Consider the following 26,137-nt stretch of genomic DNA (forward strand, 5'->3'; position numbering starts at 1 on the left):
TAGGGCAAAATAGAAATGGAGAGAATCCACTGATCCCCCCGAGAAAGAGATCCCAAAAAACCAACCCCTAGGAATATTATAGCCAAGTTCCAGAACTCCCAAGTCAAAGACAAAATATTACAAGCAACCAGAAGGACACAATTCAAATATTGTGGAGCTGCAGTCAGGATCACACAGGACTTAGCAGCAGCTACATTGGAAGCTCGTAGGTCTTGGAATATAATATACCAGAAGGCAAAAGAGTTTAGAATGCAACTGAGAATCAACTACTCAGCAAAACTGAACGTCCTCTTCCAGGGAAAAAGATGGACTTTCAATGAATCAGGGGAATTTTAAATGTTCCTGTTGGAATGGCCAGAGCTGAACAGAAGGTTTGATCTTCAGATACAGGACTGAGGTGAAGCATAGAGATTGGAGGAGAAGGGGAAAATATGAGGGACTTAATGATGATGAACTGCATGTATTCCTGCATATAAAAATGACACTGATAATACTCATATGAACTTTCTCAGTTAATAGAGCAGGTAGAGGGAGCTTTTATAGTTGAAGCACAGGAAGAAGCTGAATTTGAAGATAAAATATGGAGTAAAAATGGAGTCAATAGAAAAAAGGGAAATGTAATGGGAGAAAGAAAAAGGAGAGGGGGAATAGGCCAAGATATTTCATGTAATAAGATTTTTCTTTATTACAATGAGCTACTGCAATGATATGGAAGGGGGAAGGCAAGGGGGAATGAGGGAATCTTTGCTCTCATCAGAGGTGGCTAGGAGAGGAAACAGCATATATATTCGATGGGGTATAGGCATCTGGAGTAAGAAGGGGGGGACAGAGGGAAGGAGGAGAGGATGGACCAATGGGGGGGGCAAGTGATCAGATATAACACATTTTCTTTTTTACTTCTTGCAAGGGGCTGGGATTGGAAGGCCTGTCCAGGACCATGGGGCCAGGTGGATGCTGGGCCTAAGGGGGGGGGTATGGGGGCTCAGGGCCTCTTGGCCCCAGGGCCGGGGATCTGTCTGCTGTGCCACTCAGCTACCCTACAGCAGAGTCAGAGTGAAAGGAGAGAGAAAAATATAGTACATGGTAGTGGAGAAATACGAAAGGAGGGAGTTGCGATCAGCAATGGCAACAGTGGAAAAATATGGAAGTAACTTTTGCCATGGACTTATCATAAAGAATGTGACCCACTTGTGACAGAATTGTTGGTGTTGGAACAAAGACTCAAGCACATTTTTTATTATTATTATTTTGGGGGCGGTGCAGGGCAAATGGGGCTGGGTGGCCCACCTGGGGCCGCATAGCAGGGTGATCATTGGGTGTCTGAGGCCAGATTTGGACCCAGGTGCTCAAGGGCCAATGCTCTGTCCACCACCTAGCCACCCCTACTATTATTACTATTTTATTTTATTTTGGGTTTTTTTCTTTTTTTTTGGTTTTTGCAGGGCAGTGGGGTTCGGGTGGCTTGCATGTCACACGACTGGGTGATTGTTGTGTGTACAGGACCGGATGTGGGCTCAGGTGCTCATGACTCCGGGGCTGGTGCTCCATCTACTGCGCCACATGGCCATACCTACAATTATTGCTATTATTTTTTTAATTTTAATTTTTTTCTCTCCCCTTTACTTTATCACTCAAGTGAGTCTATATTTTTTGCGGGAGGGGGTATTTTGTTTACTCTTAAACAAAAATATTTTATTAATGTATAAAAAATTGTACAAAATGAGAATAAATATTAAATATCAAAAAAATGCCTGACTTTTGCAGGAATGAAAAATAAATTAGTTGCTTTTTATTACTGGAAATAGGCACTGGTACCTGTAATTTCACTGCTGTAGGAAACTTCATGAGGAAACTCCTTCTACCAATCCAAGTTGGTCCCTGCTCTGCAATTTGCAATTTTAAGAAAACTATTATGGGAAATGATTAATTTAGCAGCCTATTTTATTTAGACCCCTGGTTAATATTACTTAGTTGAGTTTGATTCCATAGGGGTAAGATTGTTATTGTTGTACTTGGTCTACCTATATACAGTTCATCTAGTGAATCTACTTGCTTAACTCAAAGACATGGAAATTCCCCTAGCTATTTTTGATTGTACTGCCACCCTTGTTATCCCTTCACTAGGGAAATGGCCCTATGCCACTTGGCCAACAGGTCCTATGAGTACTTGACCAGTGGGTGACCCTATCTTCATTCACATTGCAAGAATTGTCTGGAAGCCTGTTCCCCACTCTTTTGCCAACAGGGAGCCAGTGAAAGACCAACAGCTTTGCCCATTTTGGGATATCCTCTACCAGCTGATCTGTGCAAGCATAATATGCTGAAGATTCTTCTGCAAGGTCAAAATATAGATCTATCAACCACTGAGACTATGTTTTACTTTGCCTCTTATTTATCATCTGGGTTATAGAACAAAGACTTTAAGGAAAGGGGGCACCTCAGATCAAGAGGAAGACCCAAAGTCTACTTCATTAGAGGGGATTATGGACCCTTTAATAAAGTACTATTGGCTTAGAGCTCTGCTTCAGCATTCTTTTATTTCAGATTGGATAATTTTGAACCTCACAATACCTAGCATACTGAGAGCTCAAGTGATTTGCTTAGGGTCACACAGCCAGCCAGTAAAGACAAAACTACAACCCAGGTCTTAATTGTCTTTGAGATCAGCTCTCTTCTTATGATTATTAATTGTCTGCATATTGTAATTCAGATACATAACTGATTACTAAAAGTGGAAGCAGGGCTTCAGTATGAAACTAAAGAAACAAAAGCTTCTAAAGAGGTAGAGGGGAACCCTGACTTGTATTAGAAGGTTTGAAGGGTATCAAAATATGTCAGAGGAGAAAAGGAATGAGGACTCCCAAGGACTTAGAGCTAAATAACAGATATTAACTCTTAACCACATGTTGTACAGAGGATGCATTAATACTGTTGATTATTGAGGTTAATGATATATTCTTGAAAAGAATTTTTATTGAATTTTTAATAATTAATTAATGTATAGGGAACAAATAGAAACTAAATAAAATCTTGTGTGACTTTTTTTAGGTTCGTTGTGAACCTGAGATCCAAGAATTGCGCCAGTGGCAGAAGCAACTGAGGGAAGATAATCACATTCGTCAAAGGGTGAAAGAATTCTGGACTAAACAAGAAAAAAAATGTCAGTCCTTACCTGATTCAGAATCTAGTTGTTTATTCTCAAACAATAGTATCACTCTTCTGCCAACCCCAGAGAGATTTTTTTTTCTTTCTGGAATTCAAAGGGTCATTCATACAGCATTAATCTTTTTTGGACCTCAAATGCTCCAACTTGGAAATGACTAAATGTGAAAATCCAGCTATGGAAAGATTAAGGTGATGAGTTACAATTAACCTGGCAATTTTCCTACTCAGAGATGAATTCATGTTTCTGTTAGACTGACAATTTTTGTTCTTTCCAGTGGTGACTTTTACAGGCTATGAGATAAGGCATTCAGTGGACTCTATCTTTTAACATAGACAATACTACCCTTAACTTGATAAGAAGCCATTTTTTATGAGTTGTTCATCTAATCCCAAGTCTGAACCCCTAAATGTCACAGGAAAGTTTTAAAATAAATTGAATATATGTGGAAAATAAATTCTGGCTTTAAAAAAAATCTCTTCTAGTGCCCAGGGTGGATCAGCAGTTGTTATATTTGTCAACATGAAATAAAAATATTTTGTTATAAAATCATAGACTGTTAGAACTGAAAAGGATTTTGAGAAAAATCTAATCTAAGGAAATATGATATAAAGTAGTTAAATAATAACTAACTAGAAATTAGTTACCTGAGATAATGTTTTTAATAATTGTGTGGATAAGTAAAATACAAAACTATCTGAGGTTTTAAGTGAATTAGAAGATTTTTCTGGATCATGCCACACTTTACCCTGTTGACATCATTATAGAAATACAAAGTTCTATCTGCATTTTGGAACATAGATTTTATATATAGTGGTTTCTCAGAATTGGCAGAGAATAAAATATTATGGATAGGATAATTTTCCAGTCAACTGAAGCATATACCTTTAACAACCAAACTTTAATTTCTTTTGCCTTTAGCTCTTTAAAAAATCATATCTCTAGATCCTCATTATGAAGATAAATTATATTCTGTTTAAAGCAGTGATATCATTAGAGATTTTCTACTTCTTTGTAGTACTTTTCCTATTCCCCACAGTCTTTCAGATATCACTAACAGTGGCTCAGCAATCACATCTACCAGCGTTAACCCTTCTCCCCCTCAGTATTCAGAGATGCAGATCATTTGGGCTAGATAACTTGAATTCATTAAAGGTAGCTAGCTACTTCCTTACTATCTTCTAATTCATGATAGGTATTAGCTATTAACCTTTTTTTATTTCATTTTGTCCTTCTCAGTCCAAAAGCCATTCATTGTCCTTGGCTAAGGAAAACAAAAGCAAAACAAGAATTGAAGTATTTACATATTCTCTCTGTTTTTGGTTATCACTATCCTCCTCACTAGGTGAGGGTTGTATCCCTTCTTTGTTCCTCCTTATTTTTTTCAATATAGATTTTTGTGGGGTGGGGTGGGGAAGGAAGGGAATGGGGTTAAATTATTTGCTCAGGGTCACACAGCTAGTTAAATGTCTGATGTAGGATTTGAACTCGGTCTTCCTGACTTCACTGCACCACCTAGCTGTTCTCTCAATATAGAGTTTTTAAAAAATAATTTTTATGTTGTCTAGATTTTCTGGCTAGCCTTTTCTTGATCTTCATTTTAGCTCTTCTGTGGCTCTTCTCGTAGTGCTATGCGACTTATTCTGTATTTCTGACCCTTGTTTCCATCCTCTTTACCTGTCTTTTAAAATTCTAATTTAGTTAGGAAGTACTCTTGAGAATCTACAGTAGTCTCTTTAGACAACTCTCTTTTTCCCTTTTCACTGAATTATTTCTCTTTTTGTTTTCAGAATATCATTCTGGAGAGTTTTCCCATTCGTCCTGGGTTGATTTCCCCTATAGAATTTTAGTCAAGGCTAACTTACTTATTTCTTTGAGGTATTTGAAATGTACTTTCCCTAAATTTAGGGTGCACATCAGACTAGTCCTGAATTTCCTCTACTTCTCTATCATAAACACTAGGAGGGAATAGCCACTTCTCCCAAGATTCCTATCATTGCCCAACAACCAGTTCCTTCTTATTAGTGAAAATCAAATCTAGAATAGACTATCTCTTGTTGATTCCTTCACCATTCGAAGAATACAATGATCATTAAGGCAATTCAATAAGTTATTAACTGCATTGCTTTGTGACAGAAAGAACTCTCCCAAATATATGTGGATAAATGAAATCTCCCACTTTTTAAAAAAATTTTAAATTTCTTTTATTATTTCCCATCCTTTTAATATCATGTCTTACATATTATCCATCTTGATTGTCACTATTCTACATTTCAATTAAATTTTTTTTTGTTTTTTTCTTCCATTACTATCCTATGAAATGCTTTTCACCATGCTTTATCTCTTTGGTTCTGGATTTCCTCTCCTGATTATGATTTCTTTATAGAAGATACCATTTCCCCTTTATCGTGTTTTTTCTGATTAAAGCATGTCTATCTCCCAGCTAGTCATGGGTTGTCACTCCACCAAGACCCTACCTACCAGTGATACCTATGAGGTAAAATTCTGCCTCCATGTAGTAGGACCTCTAGTTATGGATGTGCCGGTAAATGTTTAATAATCAACTCTCTGGGAAGTATACATTATACATTTTTAGATTTTTGTGTTGCTGTTCTGCCATTTTCACTCACATCTGACTCTTTGTGAAGCCATTTGGATTTTCTTGCCAAAGATACTGGAGGGGTTTGCTATATCTTTTCCAGCTCATTTTTACAGATGAGGAAATTGAAGTAAAGAGGGTTAAATGACTTACCCAGGGTCACATTACTACCAAGTTTTTGAAGTCAAGCTTGAACTCAAGTCTTCTTGATTCCAGGCCAGGTACTCTATCCACTGCAACCACCTCTCTGCCCTACTTACCCTACTTGAATGCACAGTGGATAAAAGGCCTCAGTGTCCTCACCTGTAAAATGAGCTAGAGAAGGAAATGGCAAATCCCTCCAGTACCTACTACCTATGTTCTAAAAATCCAGATCTCTTTGTTGTTATACCATGTCCAACTAATTGCGCACAGATCCCTCGATAAGAAGTATTATGATTCCTATAGCAGTCAATGATACTTGTAACAAATCAATTATTTCAGAATGAGTAAGCATAAAGGTAGGGATCACGTCATCTCTAGCAATGTCTTTTCCTTCATTCTTGTCTTTTGTCTCTCAGTTCTAGATACATAGTAGGTACTTAATAAATGGTGGGGGCTCATTGATCAGCATTCAAATTGAGGAAACATAATTGACATTTAGGAAGAAGGAAGAGATATTTTGTGAAATGTCAAGAAGGAACTAGATGAAACAAGGACATTTGTTTCAGGTTTGGAGTTCAGTGTTCTTGTAGGGAGGCTGGACTCAGAAGTATATAATGTTGAGAGACCTCAGTTTTTTTACAAAAGTAAATATTTATGTGTTCCAGGTACCATTGGCCTGAGGGAAGTCAATACATCTCTTGGGTCATGTTCCTTATCTGCAAAATAGGAAGTTGGACTCAATGACTTTAGTCCTTTTCAGCAGTGACATTTTATGATCCTTAATTTTTTAGCCACTAATGATTTATTTGCACAGGTCTATTTTCTGTGGAATACCTACACTTCTTTAACAATTTAAATTGCAAAAAAAAGTGCTACTACTTAGCATTACCTTTTTTATTTATTATTGAACATATATGAGTTCATACGTTATATGAATATTTATTACATAACATATATATTATGATTTTATAATACCTTGTTTTCACTTATAACAAAAATAATAACACTGAACTTGATCTAGAGAATAAAATCATCTTTTTTATAACAATGTAGTTTTCTTCTATCTTGAACTAGTCTTAGCTTTTAAATTATATAAATATTTTATTTGTTTTTCCAATTGCATACAATGGTAGTTTCTACCATTCTTATTTTTTCTTTTGCAAAGTTTTGAGTTTTATAGTTTTCTTCCTCCCTCCCTTCACCTCTCCTCTCCCCCCCAACATGAGGCAATTTGATATAGGTTCTACATTTGCAACCATGATAAGCATAGATCGAAATTGAATTTGTTGGGGCAGCTAGGTGGTGCAGTAGATAGAGCAAAGGCCCTGGAGTCATGAGTACATGAATTCAAATCCTGTCTCAGACATTTGATAATTACCTAGCTCTGTGACCTTGGGCAAGTCACTTAACACCATTGCCTTGAAAAAAAAAGAAAGAAATTGAATGTGTTGTGAGAAAAGAATCAGATTCAAAAGGAAGGAAGAAAATATTAGAGATAACAAGATGACATAATACAAAAGATAACTTTTTAAAATTGAAGATAATAAGGTTTGGTCTTCATTTAAACTCCACAGTTCCTTCTCTGGATACAGATGGTATTCTCCATCCCAAATCCCCTAAAATTGTCCCTGATTATTGTACTGATGGAATAAACAAGTCCAACATGGTTGATCACCATGTTGTTAAAGTCTTTATTTTTACCAGCACTCTTGTAAGATAACTCCATAACAACTCCTCCCTCCCATCCCCTCTCCCTCCTTCCCCCCTTCCCCCCTTCCCCCCTTCCTTCCTTCCTTCCTTCCTTCCTTCCTTCCTTCCTTCCTTCCTTCCTTCCTTCCTTCTTTCCTTCCTTCCTTCTTCCCTCCCTCCTTCCTTCCTTTCTTCCTCCCTTCCTTTCTTTTTCAAATGCAATTCTTCACATTGGGTAGTGCTGCTTGGCCTACCACACTCGGTGTAAAAGTAAAGAGGACTCAATCAAATGGGGAAAAAATTCTCCTGTTAAGCCTGTCCTCAATCAAATTTGAGGTTAATTAGAAAGGAGACTTATGGGAAGGTACTGTAATTGCTACATAGAAGACATGAAAGCTTTTGTACTAGGAAGGAGTGCTCACTGGAGACTAGAATACTCCTTTGACTTCTCTGTGGAGAAACCACAGCCGCCTAGTCTTGTCAGAGTCCTCCCCAGCCCTTCCCCCCCACCATGTGATTTACATTGATTAAGGCTATTTTAGACCTGTGCCAAGGATAAAATTGCTGTCCACCAAGTCAAAGCTGAAATCTTTGTAAGTATTTTGTTGTTTCCCCCCCCCCCAAGAATAACTGGACTAAAGCATTATGTTAAACACACACATTTGTAAAATTGTTCATTTTAAACATCATGAAATCTGTATGTGCAAGGTCTTGACAAGAAATCCTTTAGCCAAGCAGACACTACAATTAGACTGAAAATTTGTGACAAAGGCATCTGCAAATAGGTTAAACAACTCTAATTGCTGTGGTTAGTAGGAAAATATACTAAAAATAATAAGTATGAGAAGCTGTAAATTGAATTTATTTTTCAACCATATTTCTCTTAAGCACTTCCTTGTTCAAACAGCAAATGAAATGAGGACTTTTTAAAGGAAAATATTTGAATTAAAAGAAACCATTACAACTGCATTACTTATTTATAGCTATTTGTAGAGATTTCTAGTGTAGAAAAAAAATGAAATTCTTTTTTCCCCAGTATCCTTGTTGTACATAGGATGGCTGAGTTAAGAGTATTTTTAGCAGTTGTAGTAGAATTGTGGTATAATACAGACATCCTCAAATTACCCTGAGTCAGAACCTGTCTCAATAGTAATTCTTCTCAGACAGATTGTGTGAAGCTGCCTTCATCGGTATACTTTATGGTTTTGTTACTGTTGTTGTTTTGACAAGATCTTTGATTCCATCTGTCTAGAGTCCTCTTGTTATAGAACGTGCTCTCCTTTAGTTGAGTTGTAGTTTGTATAATTTGTATAATTTGTAATTTATAGTTTTAGAGAATTACCTAGGGCATAGAGATCACAGAATATCCCTCCTGCATGTTTATTGGGGTTGGAAGTGAGAGGAGGGAAGGGTTAGGGCAAGATGCCCACCAGGCACCACTGCTTTTACTCTTCTATTTCCCCTCCCCCCAATCTGGAAAATCCATGTAAAACTTTTAGCCCTCCCTTTGTACCAGAGAAGTCTGATTTTCTTCTCTTTTTATGGGGTATTTTTAGTACTATATTGAAAATTTGGGTTAAGTATTTGGTCATAGAATCTGCATCTGCTGGCTTTTTATGTTGTCTGTGGTTTCAGAAAAACTCCCCCAATATTCCCATTTAATTTCTTATGCACCCTGCAATATATTGAAACCTCAATGGAGAAAGTCAAGATGTAGAAGGGATACCTGTATATCAGAGGTGGGATTCAAACCAAAGGTCTTTGTTCTGTTTTTGTTTTTGCTTTTTGTCAGGCAATGGCATTAAAGTGACTTTCCCAATGTCACACAGCTAGGTAATTATTAAATGTCTGAGGTTGGACTTGAACTCAGGTCCTCCTGACTTCAGGGCCAGTGCTCTATCCACTGCACTACCTAGCTGCCCCATCTTCTTTGTTCTGAGACTAGTTCTCTATCCATTATGCCCCAGTGCTTCAAATGAATTATTTAAAATACACATTTAAGCTATTAAAACTGAAAACTGCACTAGAACTTCTGGAACATCCTGTATTAATATTTCATATTAATTATTTTTAATGCTTATAGTGAGAATCACAGTCATCCAGTTGCCCAAAATATTATTTTAAGTTACCCCTTCTAGTTCAGTGGTTTGTTTAAAATTTCTATTATATGGCAGTTTTCAAATGAATTATGTAGTTAAGTATCCATGATTTATGTGAGAAGTTTCAAGAAAGTGATAAAGTGATAAACTAATTATATATAAATATATATATGTGTGTATATGTATATGTTTTCTTCTTACTATTACATTCATGTATATTCTGTGATATCAGAGCTTACATTTTTAGTGCTTTACATATTTTAATGTATTGACCTTACCAGTTACTATGGTTGTTTGAAAGGGACAATTTAACTGATTGAGATAGTGGTATTGTAGAAGATAAAATTCTTGAAAGGGGAAAAATTAAGGAATAATTATTTTTCCCCAAACAAGTAAATGCTTTTGAAATCTTTGAAGTTTGGGATATATGGACATAAACTTTAATTTATTCTATTTCTTTTATTTAAGATGTCCTTGAATTTGGAAGTACAAGACAACCACACTACATATATTTTGGCTCTCCAACTCATTTATACTTCTTACACAATTAACATATTCATAGTAACTATTTATATGTAGTTATGAATAGAAAAAAAATAGTTTGAAACCATTGGCTCCATTGATATATTATTCAGTTGACACAGTACTGGTTATGAGAGTATACAATTGCAAGCCTAACCTAATTGGTCAAAAAGTTACTATTTTTGGCCACATTACTATCATGTCAGCCTCCAAACTTTTGAAGAACTAAATCTGATGAGCTGTAGAAGCCACATGTATACTATGGATTTCCCTCCCTGAAGACATTGGAAATTCTCTAGATCAAAAAGATGATCCCTCATTGATCCAGATCAGATGTTTCCAAGGGTGAAATGCTACTGGTTATTCATGTACAACTTCCTCCCTCACTCTTGTTGGCAAGATTTTCCAGTGAGTATCTACTTGCTTTTCACTCTGATCTCCATTTTAAATGATAATGAATTGAGTGACTTTTGACCACTAGTATAATCTCTGTGCCTCTTTTTTCCCATTTACGCAGTTATGCTTCATGAAAGGGAACAAATGAAGTCATTGTGTGAAAATGATTTAAGCTCTTAAGAAAAAAGTTCTATAAATAGAAGATAGTTGGGGTGGCTAAGTGGTGCAGTGTCAGGAGTACCTGGGTTCAAATCCAGTCTCAGACACTTAATAATTACCTAGCTGTGTGGCCTTGGGCAAGCCACTTAACCCCATTTGCCTTGCAAAAAAACCTAAAAAACAAAACAAAAAAAAATAGAAGATAGTTTTCAACTTTCATTTCTCTCTCATTTATATTCTTTACTCCTCAAAGTCTAGAATTTTCTAGTTCCCTAACCAAAAAACATGACTCCTTCCCCACACTTTCTACAAATATATTTCTCTTTTGACATTTTTTTGCCTTCTGACATCTTTTTCATTTTCCTCATGCCACTGATATTACTCTCAGATATTGTAGGTTAAGGTACACACTACAATGTAGTGATACCATGATGACCACAATATGTACATTAATAAAATTCACTTAAAGAATATAAAAGATTGCATATCCATAATATATTTTCCTCTTAAGTGTCTGAAAAATCCCAGGACAGGGGAAGGATGAGAAGAATGAATTAAAACTTTCTTTTTCAGGGATTTACCTCTTTATTTGTTTAGGTGAATGGTCTTCTTAGTATTTACAATTTTAGTGGAAAGATTTTCATGATACCAACCAAAGTAACTTAAGTTAATATAGATGGTCACCTATGAATTCATTAAAGTCTGTGGTTTATTAAAATGCAGCCCAAATAAGTTTTTTCCTGGAGGGGTTCTTGCTATAATTGCTATTGTCTTACAAACTATGCTAGGAGTGTTGACTTTTACAATCATAGTTGCAAGCACACAGTGTTTAGTAAGGAGGTAGGTAACAACTTTCTCACAGGTCCTCTGGTGATTTGGTTGGTTATTAAGCTAATCAGTTCTAAGTCATTCAAAGCTGTTTTTCTTTACCAAGTTACTGTCCTTGTTTAAATTATTCTCCTGGTTCAGCTACTTCACTCTGTATCATTTCATTACACAGAATTTTTAGAAATCATCCTTTTATCATTTCTTATGGCAGAAACATATTTCATTATATTCCTATATACTACAGTTCTTACTGCCTTCATATTCAGATTCTTTCAAACTTCACATATCCCTGGCTGTCTCTGGTCATTTTGTTAGGCCACCCTATGCCAGTGTTGGCTTGGTAGAGGTGGGGTGGGGGGGAGGGAGGAGTTTCCAATGACATTTATGCAGTTCTGGGATGGAAGAAGTAATTTACTATAGTTTTCCATTGGATTTCTTAAACCTTTAAATGGTCTGGTGTGAACAGTGGGGTTTTGCTATGGTAGGCATGTGGAAGATGGGTGGTCTACCACTTGTTTAAGCAGTTATTTTGACACATATTTCCCTTATAAAACTTTTAACCAGATCTCAGCTGTATAAAATTTAAAAGGGGGCATACCAGACAATGTTATTTATCTTGGGTCTCCACCCCTTCTTTATTCAAGTTCATCTTAGTTTCTTAATTTTTTTAATCCTCTGAATATTTCTCTTTCTCTTTTAATAGCTGCCCTTAATGTAACCATCTCTCTGTTCTAATGTCTTTGCTCTTGTGTCTGTGCTTGAATTCTTGGGTTCTTTAACCTTTTTAGTATACATATTGGGTTTTGTTCTGTTTTTGTTGTTCCCATGAGTCTATCTTTTGTAACATCACATTTTGCCTCCTATAACCTTGGGAGTTTTTATGTGATCACTCTGAGCCTTAATTATGTTAGCAGTAAGATGTAAAATGAAGTTATATGATCTCTAAGGTTCCTTTCAGCTCTGAGACGCTTCTATATTCCATTACTGAAATCTCCATGCAAAACCATGCTTCCACAGCTGTCCTTTACCATTTGCTCTTCTGGAACAAGACTGGTCAATGTGGGAAGCTGGGGAAGAAAATGTAACTTGTAGCATGACCCAGAAAGCTGCCACACACTGTGACTTTCTGTGTCTGTACATGTTAATAGGCACATACATAGAATGGAAAGACTAACTCAATAGATTGATCACAGCCTTTCCAACACAACAACTAACTCAAAACAAGAGTGGCAAGACCAGCATTGCCAAGTGATCCAGCTGTCCATAAGTTTGCCCAACTATTCTGTGAACTTCATAGTCATGCAGCTTTGAAAATTCTTCTTTTCATTCCTTTCTCTGTCACACGTTGAGAAGGTCATAAATCAGGTGATCATCATGTGATGGAGAGAGAGAAGTCAGATCTTTCAGTGAGGGCTTAGTCTTTCCCTCTTCCCAGAAAGCAAAAAGAAACTTTCCTTATAGTTTTTTTTTTGGCAAGGCAACAGAATTAAGTGATTTGCCCACGGTCACACAGATAAGTAATTATTCGGTGTCTGAGACAGGATTTGAACTCAAATCCTTCTGCCTTCAGGGCCATTGCTTTATCCACTGTACCACTTAGCTGCCCTTTCCTTATAGTTCTGACACTCCCCTGTGTTTCTGCCATAAAATCTCCTTTTCAGGGAAGTTAAGTTACCCTTTGTAACTCAGCTGATCATACAGTGATGTTTTATTTATAATAAAAATTATGGTAAAATGTCATGTTAAATCAGGATCAAGGAATGGTAACTTTCATTGCTCTTTTGTTTCAAATGGAAATGAAATTCAATTTAAGAAATCATGAATACTTTTAAAATACCTCTAAAAGAACAAAGCAGCCTTGGTATTAACTGGCTAGGACTATAGAAAGCACTCACATTTTAAAAAATTTGCAAAAGTAATAACCATGAGCAAAAACAAATAAAGTAAAAATACAAAATAAGGAATCAAGTGTAAACAAAATACTGAGGTTATAACAAGACAGAACCAAATGAATTCACACGCAAGTAAAAGCAAAAGTGGAGAAATTACTTGTTAAGTATTATTCTTTGGGGAGAATCTGTTATTACATGAGAAAAAATCATTGACATAAATTATTTGTAGGATTTTTGCATGGAATAGCTTTGTATGCAATTTTATTGAACTCCTTTAGGGATGAAGGATGAAGAGACCCTTCTTCCCTCTCCCCTCCCCCCATGCTTTAGACTCATTATAGACATCTTCTGCTTTCTAGATGCCATGGCATCTCTTTGGGGGTGGGGGGGGAAAGTGGCTTGCTTCCATGGCACAGTATCTCAGCTGTTGGATAAATCCACTGCCGGGATGAGTTAAGCAGGTTGTTCACCAGGACTGGCTCCTAACTATGTTCAGCTCCTCCTGCTCCTGGCACAGAGTGTCAGTGTCTTGTCCAACCTTTCAAAGCTGACAAGGTCATAATCTGACCTGTTCAGTCTCTAGTACTTACTCATATGAGATCAGGAAAGAATCTACACAGTCAGAACAGAGAAATAGAGGTGATAGGTATTCATAGCCACCCAGCACCCAGGTAGATAAGGAACTTCCTCCCCCAACAGCTCACAACACTTGTTCCTTCTCAAAAACCACCCAGGAAAACAAGTCTTCAGGTTAGGATCTTCCCTTTAAGTATTTTCCTTAGAGCACCCAAAAAAGTATCATCATGGTTGATAGAGGTCAATTGGTGGGAATCTGTACCATGCTGAAGTTTGTGTGTGTGTGTGTGTGTGTGTGTGTGTGTGTGATGTAATGGATGTACATTTGTTTGAAGTATCATTCATTATAATGGAATTTTACCAGGACTATAAGTGAGGAGGAGAGTTGTGCTCTAATTCCAGGTTTACAATTAACAAGCTATGAAATTTTAAGTAAATCATCTCCCCTCTATGGGATATAGTTTCCTCATCTGTAAAGAAAGGGGTTAATACAAAATTATTTCTGTCATCTCTGAAATCCAATGATTTGGTGAATTATTAAATGTTTAGAGTTTTCTAAGGATATTTGTTACTTTTTACTCAAATATTGGCAATATTTCCAGGAGAAAATGTGAATCTATCACTAGCAATCCTTAAAATATTAAGATAAAGTTAGCATTTATAGAGCATTTTTAAGTTTGCAAAGGCCTTTATAAATATTGTATTTAATTCTCACAACAACTTGGAAGATAGATGCTATTATTATTCCCATTTTATAGATTAGGAAACTGAAGTAGACAGAGGTTAAGTGACCCAAGATCTGTGGTTGGTAATTGTTTAAAACAGAATTTGAACTCAAGTTTTCATGACTCCAGGATCAGCACTTTATCCACTGCACCATTACTGTTATATAAATGTTGGCTATTACTTTTTATTTTATTTTTATTTTTATTTATGTGAGGCAGATGGGGTTAAATAACTTGCCCAGGGTCACACAGTGCATGTCATGTGTCTGAGGCTGGATTTGAACTCAAGTCCTCCTGACTCCAGGGCTAGTGCTCTATCCACTGCACCACCTAACTGCCCCAGTTATTATTATTATTATTATTATTATTATTATTATTATTAATGACTTTTTAAAAAGATACAAGAAATTTAAAAAAGTTTGTCATATTTTATGGCTCAATTTATACCTTGTTTATTTTCATATCAAAGATAATAGGTAAATCATTCAGGGTTTAAGGCTTAACATTTCTAAGCCAGGCTATCAAAAATGATATATTATAGATATTCAAATCTATTTCTCCTTCTGATTTTTATGGTGTTGACCTTCTTTGGCATGTTGTGCTCTAGGAGAGTTTTTTTTTGTTTCAAAATATATACACTTTTAATAAAAACACTTTCAACAACAGCTGTGTTTGTCACATTATTGTGGCTAGTCTTTGCAATGAAAATTTGTTAGGGAAAAGGAAGAGAGAAAAAGGAAAATTATCCCAAATTTGTTGTGTTTATAACCCTTTAGATCAGGGGTGAGAAATCTTTTTTCTGTCAAGGGCTATTTGAATATTATAATATTAATCACCTGAAATCCAAACATTCCAAAAATTCACCTCTAAAAAGCTCCTAGAGTTATTGAATTTCAAGTCCTACCTGCAGTTACCACAGCAGCACCAGTCCAAATGACTTTGCTGGCCTGGCACTCCCCTCCCCTGCTATAGATAAAAGGACACACATATAAACAAAAGTGCTCTACAATTGTTAGCATCCAAAGTGAATTTAGTAACAGCCCTGAAGGGAATCATCCGCTCTTTTAAAACTAATTATTTTTTCAATTTTTTCCTCACCCTCCAACCCTTCTTACAACCCCTAATAGAAAAACCAAATCCTTGTAACAAATATGGACAATCAAATAAAACAAATACCAATATTGGTCATGTCCAAAAATGTTTATCTTATTCTGTATATTTAGTCATCAGCACTCTGTCAAGAGGTGCAGAGGTTCTTTTATTATCAGTCATCTAAAATCATGGTTCAACATTGCATCAATCAAGGTTCTTCAGTCTTTCAAAGTTGTTTGTCTTTACAACACTTACACCATAAATTGTTCTCCTCATTTCACCCCTTTGATCCATTTATATTAGCAATACTAAGGGATAAAGGTTTAGACTTCATTTCATTATTCAAAGTCCAACTCAAATATTACTATTCACCAGAAGGACAGAAGGCATTGTATAGAACATATTCTTAGTGTAACTGATGTTAAGACAGATTTTTCCATATCATTAAGTTACTTATAAATGCTTTGTAGATAAGCCCAGTCAGGTCTGCAAAGAAGTCTGTCAAAAACAATGAGATTGTATGCATTGTCCAGGTGTCCACCAGGCCCTAATCTTAAAATGGTGGTAGAATTTTTAAAGTCAGAAGGGGCTTTCCCCACAATGAGAAAGTTGGGGTGGGGGGAGGAACCATGTGTTTCATTAAGTCTTTCCCTTTGAAGAAGCCATTCCATTTCATTGGCATGTATTTTACTCATGAGCATTAAGCCAACATTGCTGCTTCATTAAATTCACCACCCTGATCTATATTTAGGGCCTGAGTGCCCTGCACTTTCTGCCAGTTTTCAGATTTGACTCTTTCTAGACTGGAAATAAAGAGAGAAAAAAACTAGTGTAATAAAACTGAGCACCTTCAGTCTGGGTTTTCTGGAAAGGACTCTTTCAGAGATCTTTTCCCCAAGTTAGTAGAGACTGAAATGTCTTAGCAGGTATCTCAGTGCTTCCATTTGCAAAGGATTATTTTTACTTTTTTCTCTTAGTGATAAGGAATCCTCAGAATCCTAGGGCAGCTTGTTGATGTAAACCTATCCAGAGCCTTTCAGTTTAAGAGACTTGGAGGATTCTGAGGTGGGCAATAAGGTGTTAGGCTCCTGCTTGCCTGTGGAATGATAGCTTGCTTTGATTTATCTAGCTAAGACTTAATTGTGAAAAGTTTAACCAGCTCTCTATGGGATGTTTACATAGGGAGAATTTTTCAGTTTCTAATCACAAATATTTTTTAGTAGGTTGAAATCAACCCTTATTCCCCCATCTACTGGTCATCTAATTAAAACCCTGATATTATCACCCTGGAGTATCCCTTTAGTCACCAAAGTGAAGCTAAAATTAGTAGCCTTATGGAAAGTTCCAAGAGGCAGTAGTAAGGGAAAAGTGCTTCTCCAGGGGAGAGTGACTCTTCCCAGTAGCCTAAGAATTAGAAATATTCTAGTATGGTTGTCCTTCATATTGTTACACATCCACTTATGTGTTGATCTTTTGATTAAGTCTGATTTGTTTGACTCAGAAATGATGGACCAGATTTAGTATTAAATGTTATTCTTATTTGTTGTCAGCATGGAAGGGGAGGTATCAGAACGAATGTTATTTAGATAAGATTAGGCAGAGTCACAAAGTGACATGCAGGTGAAACTTCAGGGAATAAAATGTCCTTGTAAGGTCTTGGTTAATTTTGCTGTAGTAGAATTGCCACTCTAATCAAAATCATTTAGTAGTTTCCTATTGCCTACACCATAGAGTATAAACTCATGATGTTAGTGCTGTAGTCATTCAACCTGAGTCTCTCTTTCTAGGTTTATCTCACAAAATCTCTCCTGAATTTCCTGATCGACATATTATAGACTTTCCAAACTCAGTGCCTTTTTTCACTGCTTTCTAAGTAGAATGCCATTTACTTACATCTTTGCAGCATGAAATCCCATCATTTCTTTAAGGCCTCATTGAAATGCCATCTCTTATATCAAGCCAAAAGTCATCCTCTCTCCTTCATCTTAAAGCATTGTGTCTATGCCTCTTGTATACATTCAGATACAGTGGCTTGTACTACAGTTATTTTTGTTTACAAATTTTCCAATACTAAATTTAAACTTCTTGAGGACAGAAACTTAGTTCTATTCATAGTTTCTAGCAAAGTGAAAGCCTTGTGCATAATAATAATATTTGTTAATAATAAACTGACATTTATGAGCATTGTAAGGTTTACAAAGCAATTTATATTCACTGTCTCAGGTGAGTTTCAGAGGAGATAAGTAAGACAGATCTTATTATCCTAGTTTTATATGTGAGCAAACTGAGGGAATGACTTGTCCATGATCACACAACTAGTGTGAGAGGTGGAAAATCAGATTTATCCTGAGTTCATTTCACCATGCTGTTATAGTAGGTGACCATTAAATATTTATCAAAGCATTTAGGATGTAAGGGTGAGAAAACAACAGTATTTTCATCCTTAAGTTTTAAATTATTTGTGATAATTACTGCAAATGTGCAGGACTTTTAGAAAATAATTTTTAGACAAATTGCTAGTTTAAGATGGTTTGGTATCAGAGGTCTATTAAGTATGATTATCATCAATGTGGCCATAGCCTATTTGGAGCAAGAGCTATCTCCAAACTAAGGATTTTTAGCATTAAGGCAAATATTTATTGTAAGCCTTCCTTCAGTTTTGTGTGGCACAGACTTGTGCCTTAAATGGCTGTACTGTAATTTCTCCTGGATAACAAGTTTTAAAACAGATATTGTTAAGATGTATGACACACATAGAGTACAACTTCAAAATCATACAACATGGTTAAGTTGAAAGAACTGAGGAGATTTTGCTTCAAGAACAGGAGCCTTGAGCAGATGTGATAACTTTTTTCAAGTATCTAAAATTCCTCTAGTGCATTCCTTCATAGTGTCATTGCTGACAATGATATTGGTTGACTCTCTAACCCATAATGAAATAGAGACCAAGGAGTCTAATGGGTATATATGTGTTTGTTAAGGGCTCCAAAGAGAAAGAAAGTCTTTGTCCCAAAGGATCTTAAAATCTAATCACGGAAGATAACACATAAAATAAAGCTAAGAAGCAGGGGTGGGAGGGTAGCCTTTTCCTCTGCCCAGTATGGGGAAATGGTAAGAGCAAATTGAGAGTGCTAGAGGGTTGCCCAAAGAGGGCTCTCTTCTCAAATGGATTCATTAGATCAGAGGGAAAGACCATAGGGGTGGAGGGATCTGTTAGGAGAAGCCTGGATGACCCTGGGTGTGTTACTTATCTACTCAGTGCTCTCTCTAATCAGCTCCAATGGATTGATGCAAGATACATTGTCTACTTGCATTGGTAGAAGGCATTTCTTCATTTGAAATTCCTTATATTAGGTCCAGTTTTTGTCCCTGTATCGTTTAACGAGTAGTTTTGAGGTTTCCAGAAAACCCTGGTAAAGACTTAATGTTGATCAAGATAATGGGGGAGACCCTTCTAAAAAGGCTCATTTCCTCTGTTAGTTTCTGTTTTAGTATTCAGTATCTCCATTTACTTGAGGTACTTCTGCTTGAGCTATATTTTAGATGTGTCAGGGAAGCTATTATTGAAAGGAACTCTGTGGTCAAATCCCCTGGAATGTGAATATCTTTTTACCCCACCTCATTTAACACCATTTATAAATTTGGAATTTTTGTAGAGTGGATTTTTATAAATTGAAGCTTATCTCTTACTGTTTTGAGTTAAGAATTTTAGTGACCAGTTAATGCTGCAACAATTATTTAAGTGAATACTTTTAAAACTATGAAAATGTATTTATTGGCCGATAGAAACAGTCCAAAAATGAACAAAATTTATTTTTCATAAAACAACATTTAAATACAAAGTCATTGCCCATCAGAATTGGATGTGGACTGTTTACCTCAAGCTAATTCAAAATGCTTTGGATGTTTTGAAGGTTTAATCTTGGCAGCAGCAACAGCTGAGAATGTAGTGATAAATAAAAGTCATAAGACACTACTTGATGTGATTCTGCAGGATTCATTCACACCCATGACTCACACATCTTTTGAAGGCAGGGAACTTTTAAATGTTGCCAATGACTGGGACACATCCGATGTGATTGTTTTAAAACACAGCTGTAAAACCTGAGCTATAATGTCTCTCTTAATAGAGCTGTAAGGTTAACCAAGTTAATGGAATCCTTAATAAAAGTGTGGTATTTCTTAAAGAGCCTCTGGCTGGAAGACTTGGGCTCATACCCCAGCTCTGTCACCAACTATTTGTATGACCTTTGGCAAGTGACAACCTCTGTGAGCCCCAGTTTCTGTGTAAAATGAGAAGGTTGTACTAATTGCTAAGATCCCTTCTCAGTCTTCCATAATTCTATGATTCTTTTGACCTTATGGATGCTGACCCTTCCTGCACAAAGGAAGTTACAACTGTAATGTTGCCTTAAAAAATGTTTCTTAGGGAGTTTACTTTAGTAATATTGTCTGCCAATTACTAAAACATGGCAACTTTTAGTGAATGATCAGCTCATAATTTTCCCTAGGAACTTAGTAATGGTTTTAAATAATGAGACTTACTTCCTAAAATAACACTACAGTAAAGACCTCATTTATCTGGTATGAAGAAAAAGGGTGTTCCACATAAGTGAACTTTCCAGTTAATTTCAGATTTCCTTAGTAAGAACTATTGAAATAGGAAATTCCCAGATGAGGAAACTCCCTCTTCCAATTGTAGGTCAGCAAGTTCTCTGCAATTTATTGTCTTTGAGAATAGCTTGGAGTGGAAGTGTCCAACCTGTGGCCACAATGGACTAGCAAAACTGCCCAATGCTGCAGGAGCCATATTAAAATGGACCTGGGAAATGCTTAAGGAGCTAAATAAAAGTACAATACAACATAGATAATGTTAACTTGTAGTTTCCCAAGTCAATTTGCAGCCAAAGATTAAGTTGTATTTAAGATTGATTTCCCTGATCCACAGCACTGAGAGAGAGAGAGAGTAAATGACTTGCCCAGAGTCAGAAATGGATTTGATCTTCCAGGCTCCAAGACCATCTCTCAGTCTACTGTACTAACATGTTGTTGTTCAGTTATTTCAAATGTGTCTGACACTTCATGACTCTTAGCAAAGATACTGGAGTGATTTGCTATTTCCTTCTTCAGCTCATTTTTCAAATGAGGAAACTGAGGCAAATAGGGTTAAATGACTTGCCCAGGGTCACACAATTAGTAAGTGTTCAAGGCCAGATTTGAACTCAGAGACATGAGACTTTCTGACTTCAGGCCTGGCATTCCATATGCACTGAGCTACTTAGCTACCTCTACGTTGCCATACTGCTTCTCACAAGCACCAAAACTTGTTTTATTTTAACTATTAATGGTGGGACTTTTAAAAAATGCATTATACATGCCTTTGCCTCCTTAAATGTTATGTACTTAACATATTGTCATAACTTTAAAGTTGAAGAGAATGTAGAGGTCATCTAGTCCTGTCTATTCATTTTATAGGTGAAGAAACTAAGACCCAGAGAAATGAAGTGCCTAATTTTAGAATCTAGGGCAGCTCATCACTGGGCAAGTTAGCTAGCCTTAATTGCTTCAGTTTCCCCATCTGTAAAATGGGCTGGAGAAGTAAATGGCAAGCCATCCCAGTATCTTTGCCAAGAAAACTCCAGATGAGGTCATGAAGAATCATATATGACTCAACAACAACTGTAAAGGATAACAGATTTAGAACTTGAAAGAATATTAATTTGGTGCAGAGTCCTTACAAATGAGACAGCTGAGGCCCAGAGGTGAAATACTTTGCCCAAAGATACAGAGGAAGTAAGTAGCAGAGCTGGGATATGAACCCAGGTAGACTGACTTGAGATCCAATGTTCAGTCCATTCTACTATGCTACATAATTTAGTATTTTCTGGATGACTCAGAGCCATAAGGATGAACATCTTCTGTAATACAGTGTTACCCACAGAGGATATTAAGTTATGCAGGGAGATTTGTTCCTATATCAGTAGCTCTGAAATTACTGTTTTATGAATTCAGTTTTCTAGGTTTCTTCTCTTTTCTCGATCCCCTTACCTTCTCTTTGCTATCATAGTGCCTGCTTCTAACATCTTGCTCTCTCCTAGATTGCTTCTTCAAATCTGCTATGGGTATTCATGTAAGATAACCACATTTTTTAGAGTTATGCCTAAAATAAGTGGAAATGGGCTTCAAGTATAGGTCTAAGAAGCTTGTCTATGAATAAAGTTTATTAACTTGTGTATATGGACATTTTGACATCTATTTATTAGCTTTATTTGCTTATTCCTTGGCAGAATTAGAGACTAGAGAAAGGAAAAGTAATTAACTACCTAGGCTACAATACACAGGGAACCAGGAAGATTTGGGACAGGGAAGTACTGATTAAGTGAAAGATACCTTATTTTTAATATTATCTATCATTAATTATATATATATATATTTAATATTTTGAGTATTCTTTTCTTCTTTCCAGCACCTCCCTCAACCACTGAGAAGGCAAGCAATTATACATGTGAAGTTATGCAAAATATATTTCCATATTGACATGTTTGTTTTTGTAAAGCTAGAAAAATAAAAAAAAAGTGAAAAAAATATGCTTCAATCTGTACTTAAAGTTCATCAGCTTTCTCTTTGGAGTCAGAAATCATTTTTAACCAGGCGTCCTTTGGGATTGTCTTATATCTTGTATTGATTAAAGAGCTAAGTCTTTCATAATTGATCATCATTAAAATATTATTATTACTATTACTATTACTATTCTCCTGGATCTATTCACTTCACTTTTCATGAATTCATATAAATCTTCCCTTTTTCCCCCTGAAACTATCCTTCTCATCAGTTCCTTTTTGAGAAATATTTGAGAAATGGAATCTTTATCAGAGAAACTTGATGAAATGCTTTCCCTCGAGTGTTCTGCTTTCCTCTTGGTTTGCTTCATTTGTTTTCTTTGTGCAAAACCTTTTTTATTTCATGTAATCAAAATGATCCATTTACTTCCTGTTATCCTCTTGTTTGGTCATATACTCTTCCCTTATCCATAGATACATTTTCCCATGTTCCCCTAATTTGCTTATGATATAACTCATATCTAGATCATTCACCCATTTGGACCTTAGCTTGGAATATGGTGTGAGATGTCTATCTATGCTTAATTTCTGCCAAACTGCTAAGTTTTCCCAACTCCCAAAGCTTGTGTATCTGGGTTTATCATGCACTAGATTACTATAATCATTTACTATTGTGTATTGTATACCCAGTCTATTCCACTGATCCATAACTATTTCTTAGCCAGTACTAGATTGTTTTGAAGATTACTACTTTGTAATATATTTTGAAACCTGATATTGCTGGGTTACCTTCCTTCACTTTTTTTCATTGATTCCCTTGATATTCTTGATCTTTTCTTCCACAGATAAATTCTGAAATTTTTTCTAGATCTATAAAATACTTTTTTTGGTAGTTTGACAGATTTATCACTGAATAAGTAAATTAAGTAGAATTATAATTTTTATTATATTGACTCAACCTACCCAAGAACAGTTAATATTTCTCTAATTGCTTAGATCTATATTTGTGTGAAAAGTGTTTTGTAATTGTTCTTAAAGTCCCTGGTTTTATCTTAGCTCCCCAATATTTTATATTGTCAGTAGTTATTTTAAATGGAATTTCTCTGTCTCTTCTTGCTGGCATTTGTTGGTAATATATAAAAATGCTGATGTGGGTTTATTTTTAAATTCAGCAACTTTACAAAAGTTGTTAATTTTTCAAGTTTTAGTTTTTTAAGTTGATTCTCTAGGGTTCTCCAACTCCACCATCATTTCAAATGCAAAGATGATTTTTTTTCTTCCTTGTATATTTTTATTTCTTCAGTTTCTTTTGTCTTAGTGTTATAGCTAGCATTCCTGATACAATATTAAATAATAGTGAAGATAATGAGCATCCTTGCTTCATCCCTGATCTCACCAGAAAGGCTTTTAGTTCATCACCATTACAAATAATGCTTGCTCTTGATTTTAGATATTATTTATCATTTCAAGAAAGGTTTCATATATTTCTATGCTTTCTTTTTAAACAGGAATGGCTGTTAAATTTTATTAATACGATCATATAATTTTTGTTGTTTTTGTCATTTACGTGGTGAACTATGCTTATGGTTTTTCTGAATATTGAACAAATCCTATATTCCTGGCATAACCTGGCACCTGATCATAGTGTATGATCTTTGTGATAAATTGCCATAATCTTCTTGTAGCATTTTATGTATCAGTGTTCATTAAGGAAATTGACCAATAGCTTTCTTTGTTTTTGCTCTCTCTAGTTTAGGTATCAAAACTATTTGCATCTTAAAAGTAATTTGGTAGAACTCCTTTACTTGTTTTTTCAAATAGTTTCTTATTTTTTAAGTGTTTGGTAAAATTCATCTGTGGATACATCTGGTCCTGGGTTTTTTTCTTAGGGAGTTCATTTATAGTTTTCTATTTCCTTTTTTCTGAGATAAGGTTATTTAAGTATGCTATTTCTTCTTTGCTAATCTGGTTATAAATATCAACCTATTCACTTTGTCAGTTTTACTGATACGTAACCTGGCAAAATAGCTCCTCATAATTGCTTTAATTTTCATCTTTATTAGTAGGGTATTTCTCCCATTTCATTTTTGATACCTTTGATTTTTTCTTTTAAAAAATGAAATTAAACAATGTTTTGTCTGTTATATTGTTTTTCCCCATAAGCCAGCTCTTAGTTTATTTTTACTTTCAGTTTTATTTCTCTCTTCTTGGATTTTCAAGATTTTTATTTTGATGTTGAATTGGGCATTTTTAATTTGTTCAGTTTTAGATTTTTTATATGTATGTCCAATTCATGGATCTATTTCTGTCTTAGCAATGCACATGTTTAGGAAAAATACTTTTTAATGATTGTATAAATGCTTAAAGTATTAAAGTCAGAAAATTCCAGTCTCTGTGGCATATCAGTATTTATTTTGTTACAAATCTTGTGGAATATTTGTTGAATTGGATTTGTTAAAGGGCACAAAGATTATAGATGATAGAGTGACTGATTAGTTCAACCAAACAGAACAAAGGAGTCTTTTCATGGATGGTGATAATAACTATAAAATACAAGTTCCATTTGTACCTAAACCAAAACCCATGGAAGAGAGTACTAAAACTGAAGTTAGCAGACCTGAGTTTGAATCCCAGTTTTGACACTTTGTAACTGTGTATCTTTTTCAAAAATTTATTTTTTTCCAACTACATGCAAAGATAGTTTTCATCAGTCATTTTTTTGTAAGGTTTGAGTCTTAAATTTTTTCTCCTTCCCTCCCATTCCCTCCCCCCACCCCAATAGAAAGTAATCTAATATAGGTTATACGTGTATAACTATGTTAAGCATATATCCATATTAATCATGTGTAACTATGTATCTTAAGACAAATTACTTCATCTGTATTAGTTCATTAGTTGCTCTAATTTTAACATAAAAATAGACTAGATGACCTAAGGCTTCCCCAACATTTAATTTCTCTAATTTCCATGTATTATAATGAAAGGTCATATACCCTCAGTGACAGAAATATAGGATTGTCATTTTCAAATGTTGCCTAGTGGGAAAGAAAACCTTGAACCTAACTCTGCTCCTTGGTTTGTCAGTCATATTCCATATTCTTGAGGTTGCAAGATAAATGTCCTTTGGTTTGAGAAGTAATTATTTTAAAAGATGTAATTTGCTCACCTCATTGACCATGTCTGTAATAATCCTTCCTATAGCTTTCTGATCTGTAATCTAAATTACTGGCTGACTATCCCAAGTCCCTCTTTCCTTGGTCATGAAGGGCTAGCTACCACACCACTTGAGGAATTAACCTGTCCAGACTGGTGTAGCAAAATAGGGAATTAAAAAAAAAGATATTGGCCTAATAGTAAACTAATATTATTTATAGGTCACATTTCTATAGTTCACCATTGTGTACAGGAGAATATATTATTGTTCTAGGAATTCATCCAACAAGGCATTTTACTAATAATATTTATAAAATATTTATAAATTTATAAAATATTTATAAATTTATAAAATATTTATAAAATAAAAATCTGATTATTGCTATTTAAAATTATTTGACTTCACTTTTCAGGTGGAACTACTTACAGATTCTCCCAACCTTTTACAAGACAGATTTGATGGTTTTGATATAATTAACTTGGCTCTCCACCAAAGTGCATGCTACACCAAGATCATTTTAACTACTCTTTTGATTTGTA

The 26,137-nt window shown here is 35.4% G+C and overlaps 1 protein-coding gene across 7 annotated transcripts in view; it reads left to right on the top strand.

Moving 5' to 3' along the window:
- IQCK (IQ motif containing K) overlaps window positions 1-26,137 on the top strand; it is a 153,587-nt gene that overhangs the window by 119,726 nt on the left and 7,724 nt on the right. The window contains exons 8-9 of one of the 7 annotated variants that reach the window (XM_074205304.1): window positions 3,049-3,160; window positions 10,163-11,940. The exons of 1 other annotated variant lie outside the window; for it this stretch is intronic. In XM_074205304.1, coding sequence (XP_074061405.1) covers window positions 3,049-3,160; window positions 10,163-10,245 — 195 coding nt within the window. In that variant the 3' untranslated portion in view covers window positions 10,246-11,940. Of the gene's footprint in view, window positions 1-3,048; window positions 4,551-10,162; window positions 11,941-26,137 lie in introns of those variants that run through there. 5 more of the 7 variants (XM_074205303.1, XM_074205300.1, XM_074205305.1 and 2 more) reach the window with 5 other exon arrangements.

This window comes from Macrotis lagotis, chromosome X, assembly GCF_037893015.1.
Source record: "Macrotis lagotis isolate mMagLag1 chromosome X, bilby.v1.9.chrom.fasta, whole genome shotgun sequence".
In the NCBI taxonomy this organism is placed as follows: Eukaryota; Metazoa; Chordata; class Mammalia; order Peramelemorphia; family Peramelidae; genus Macrotis; species Macrotis lagotis.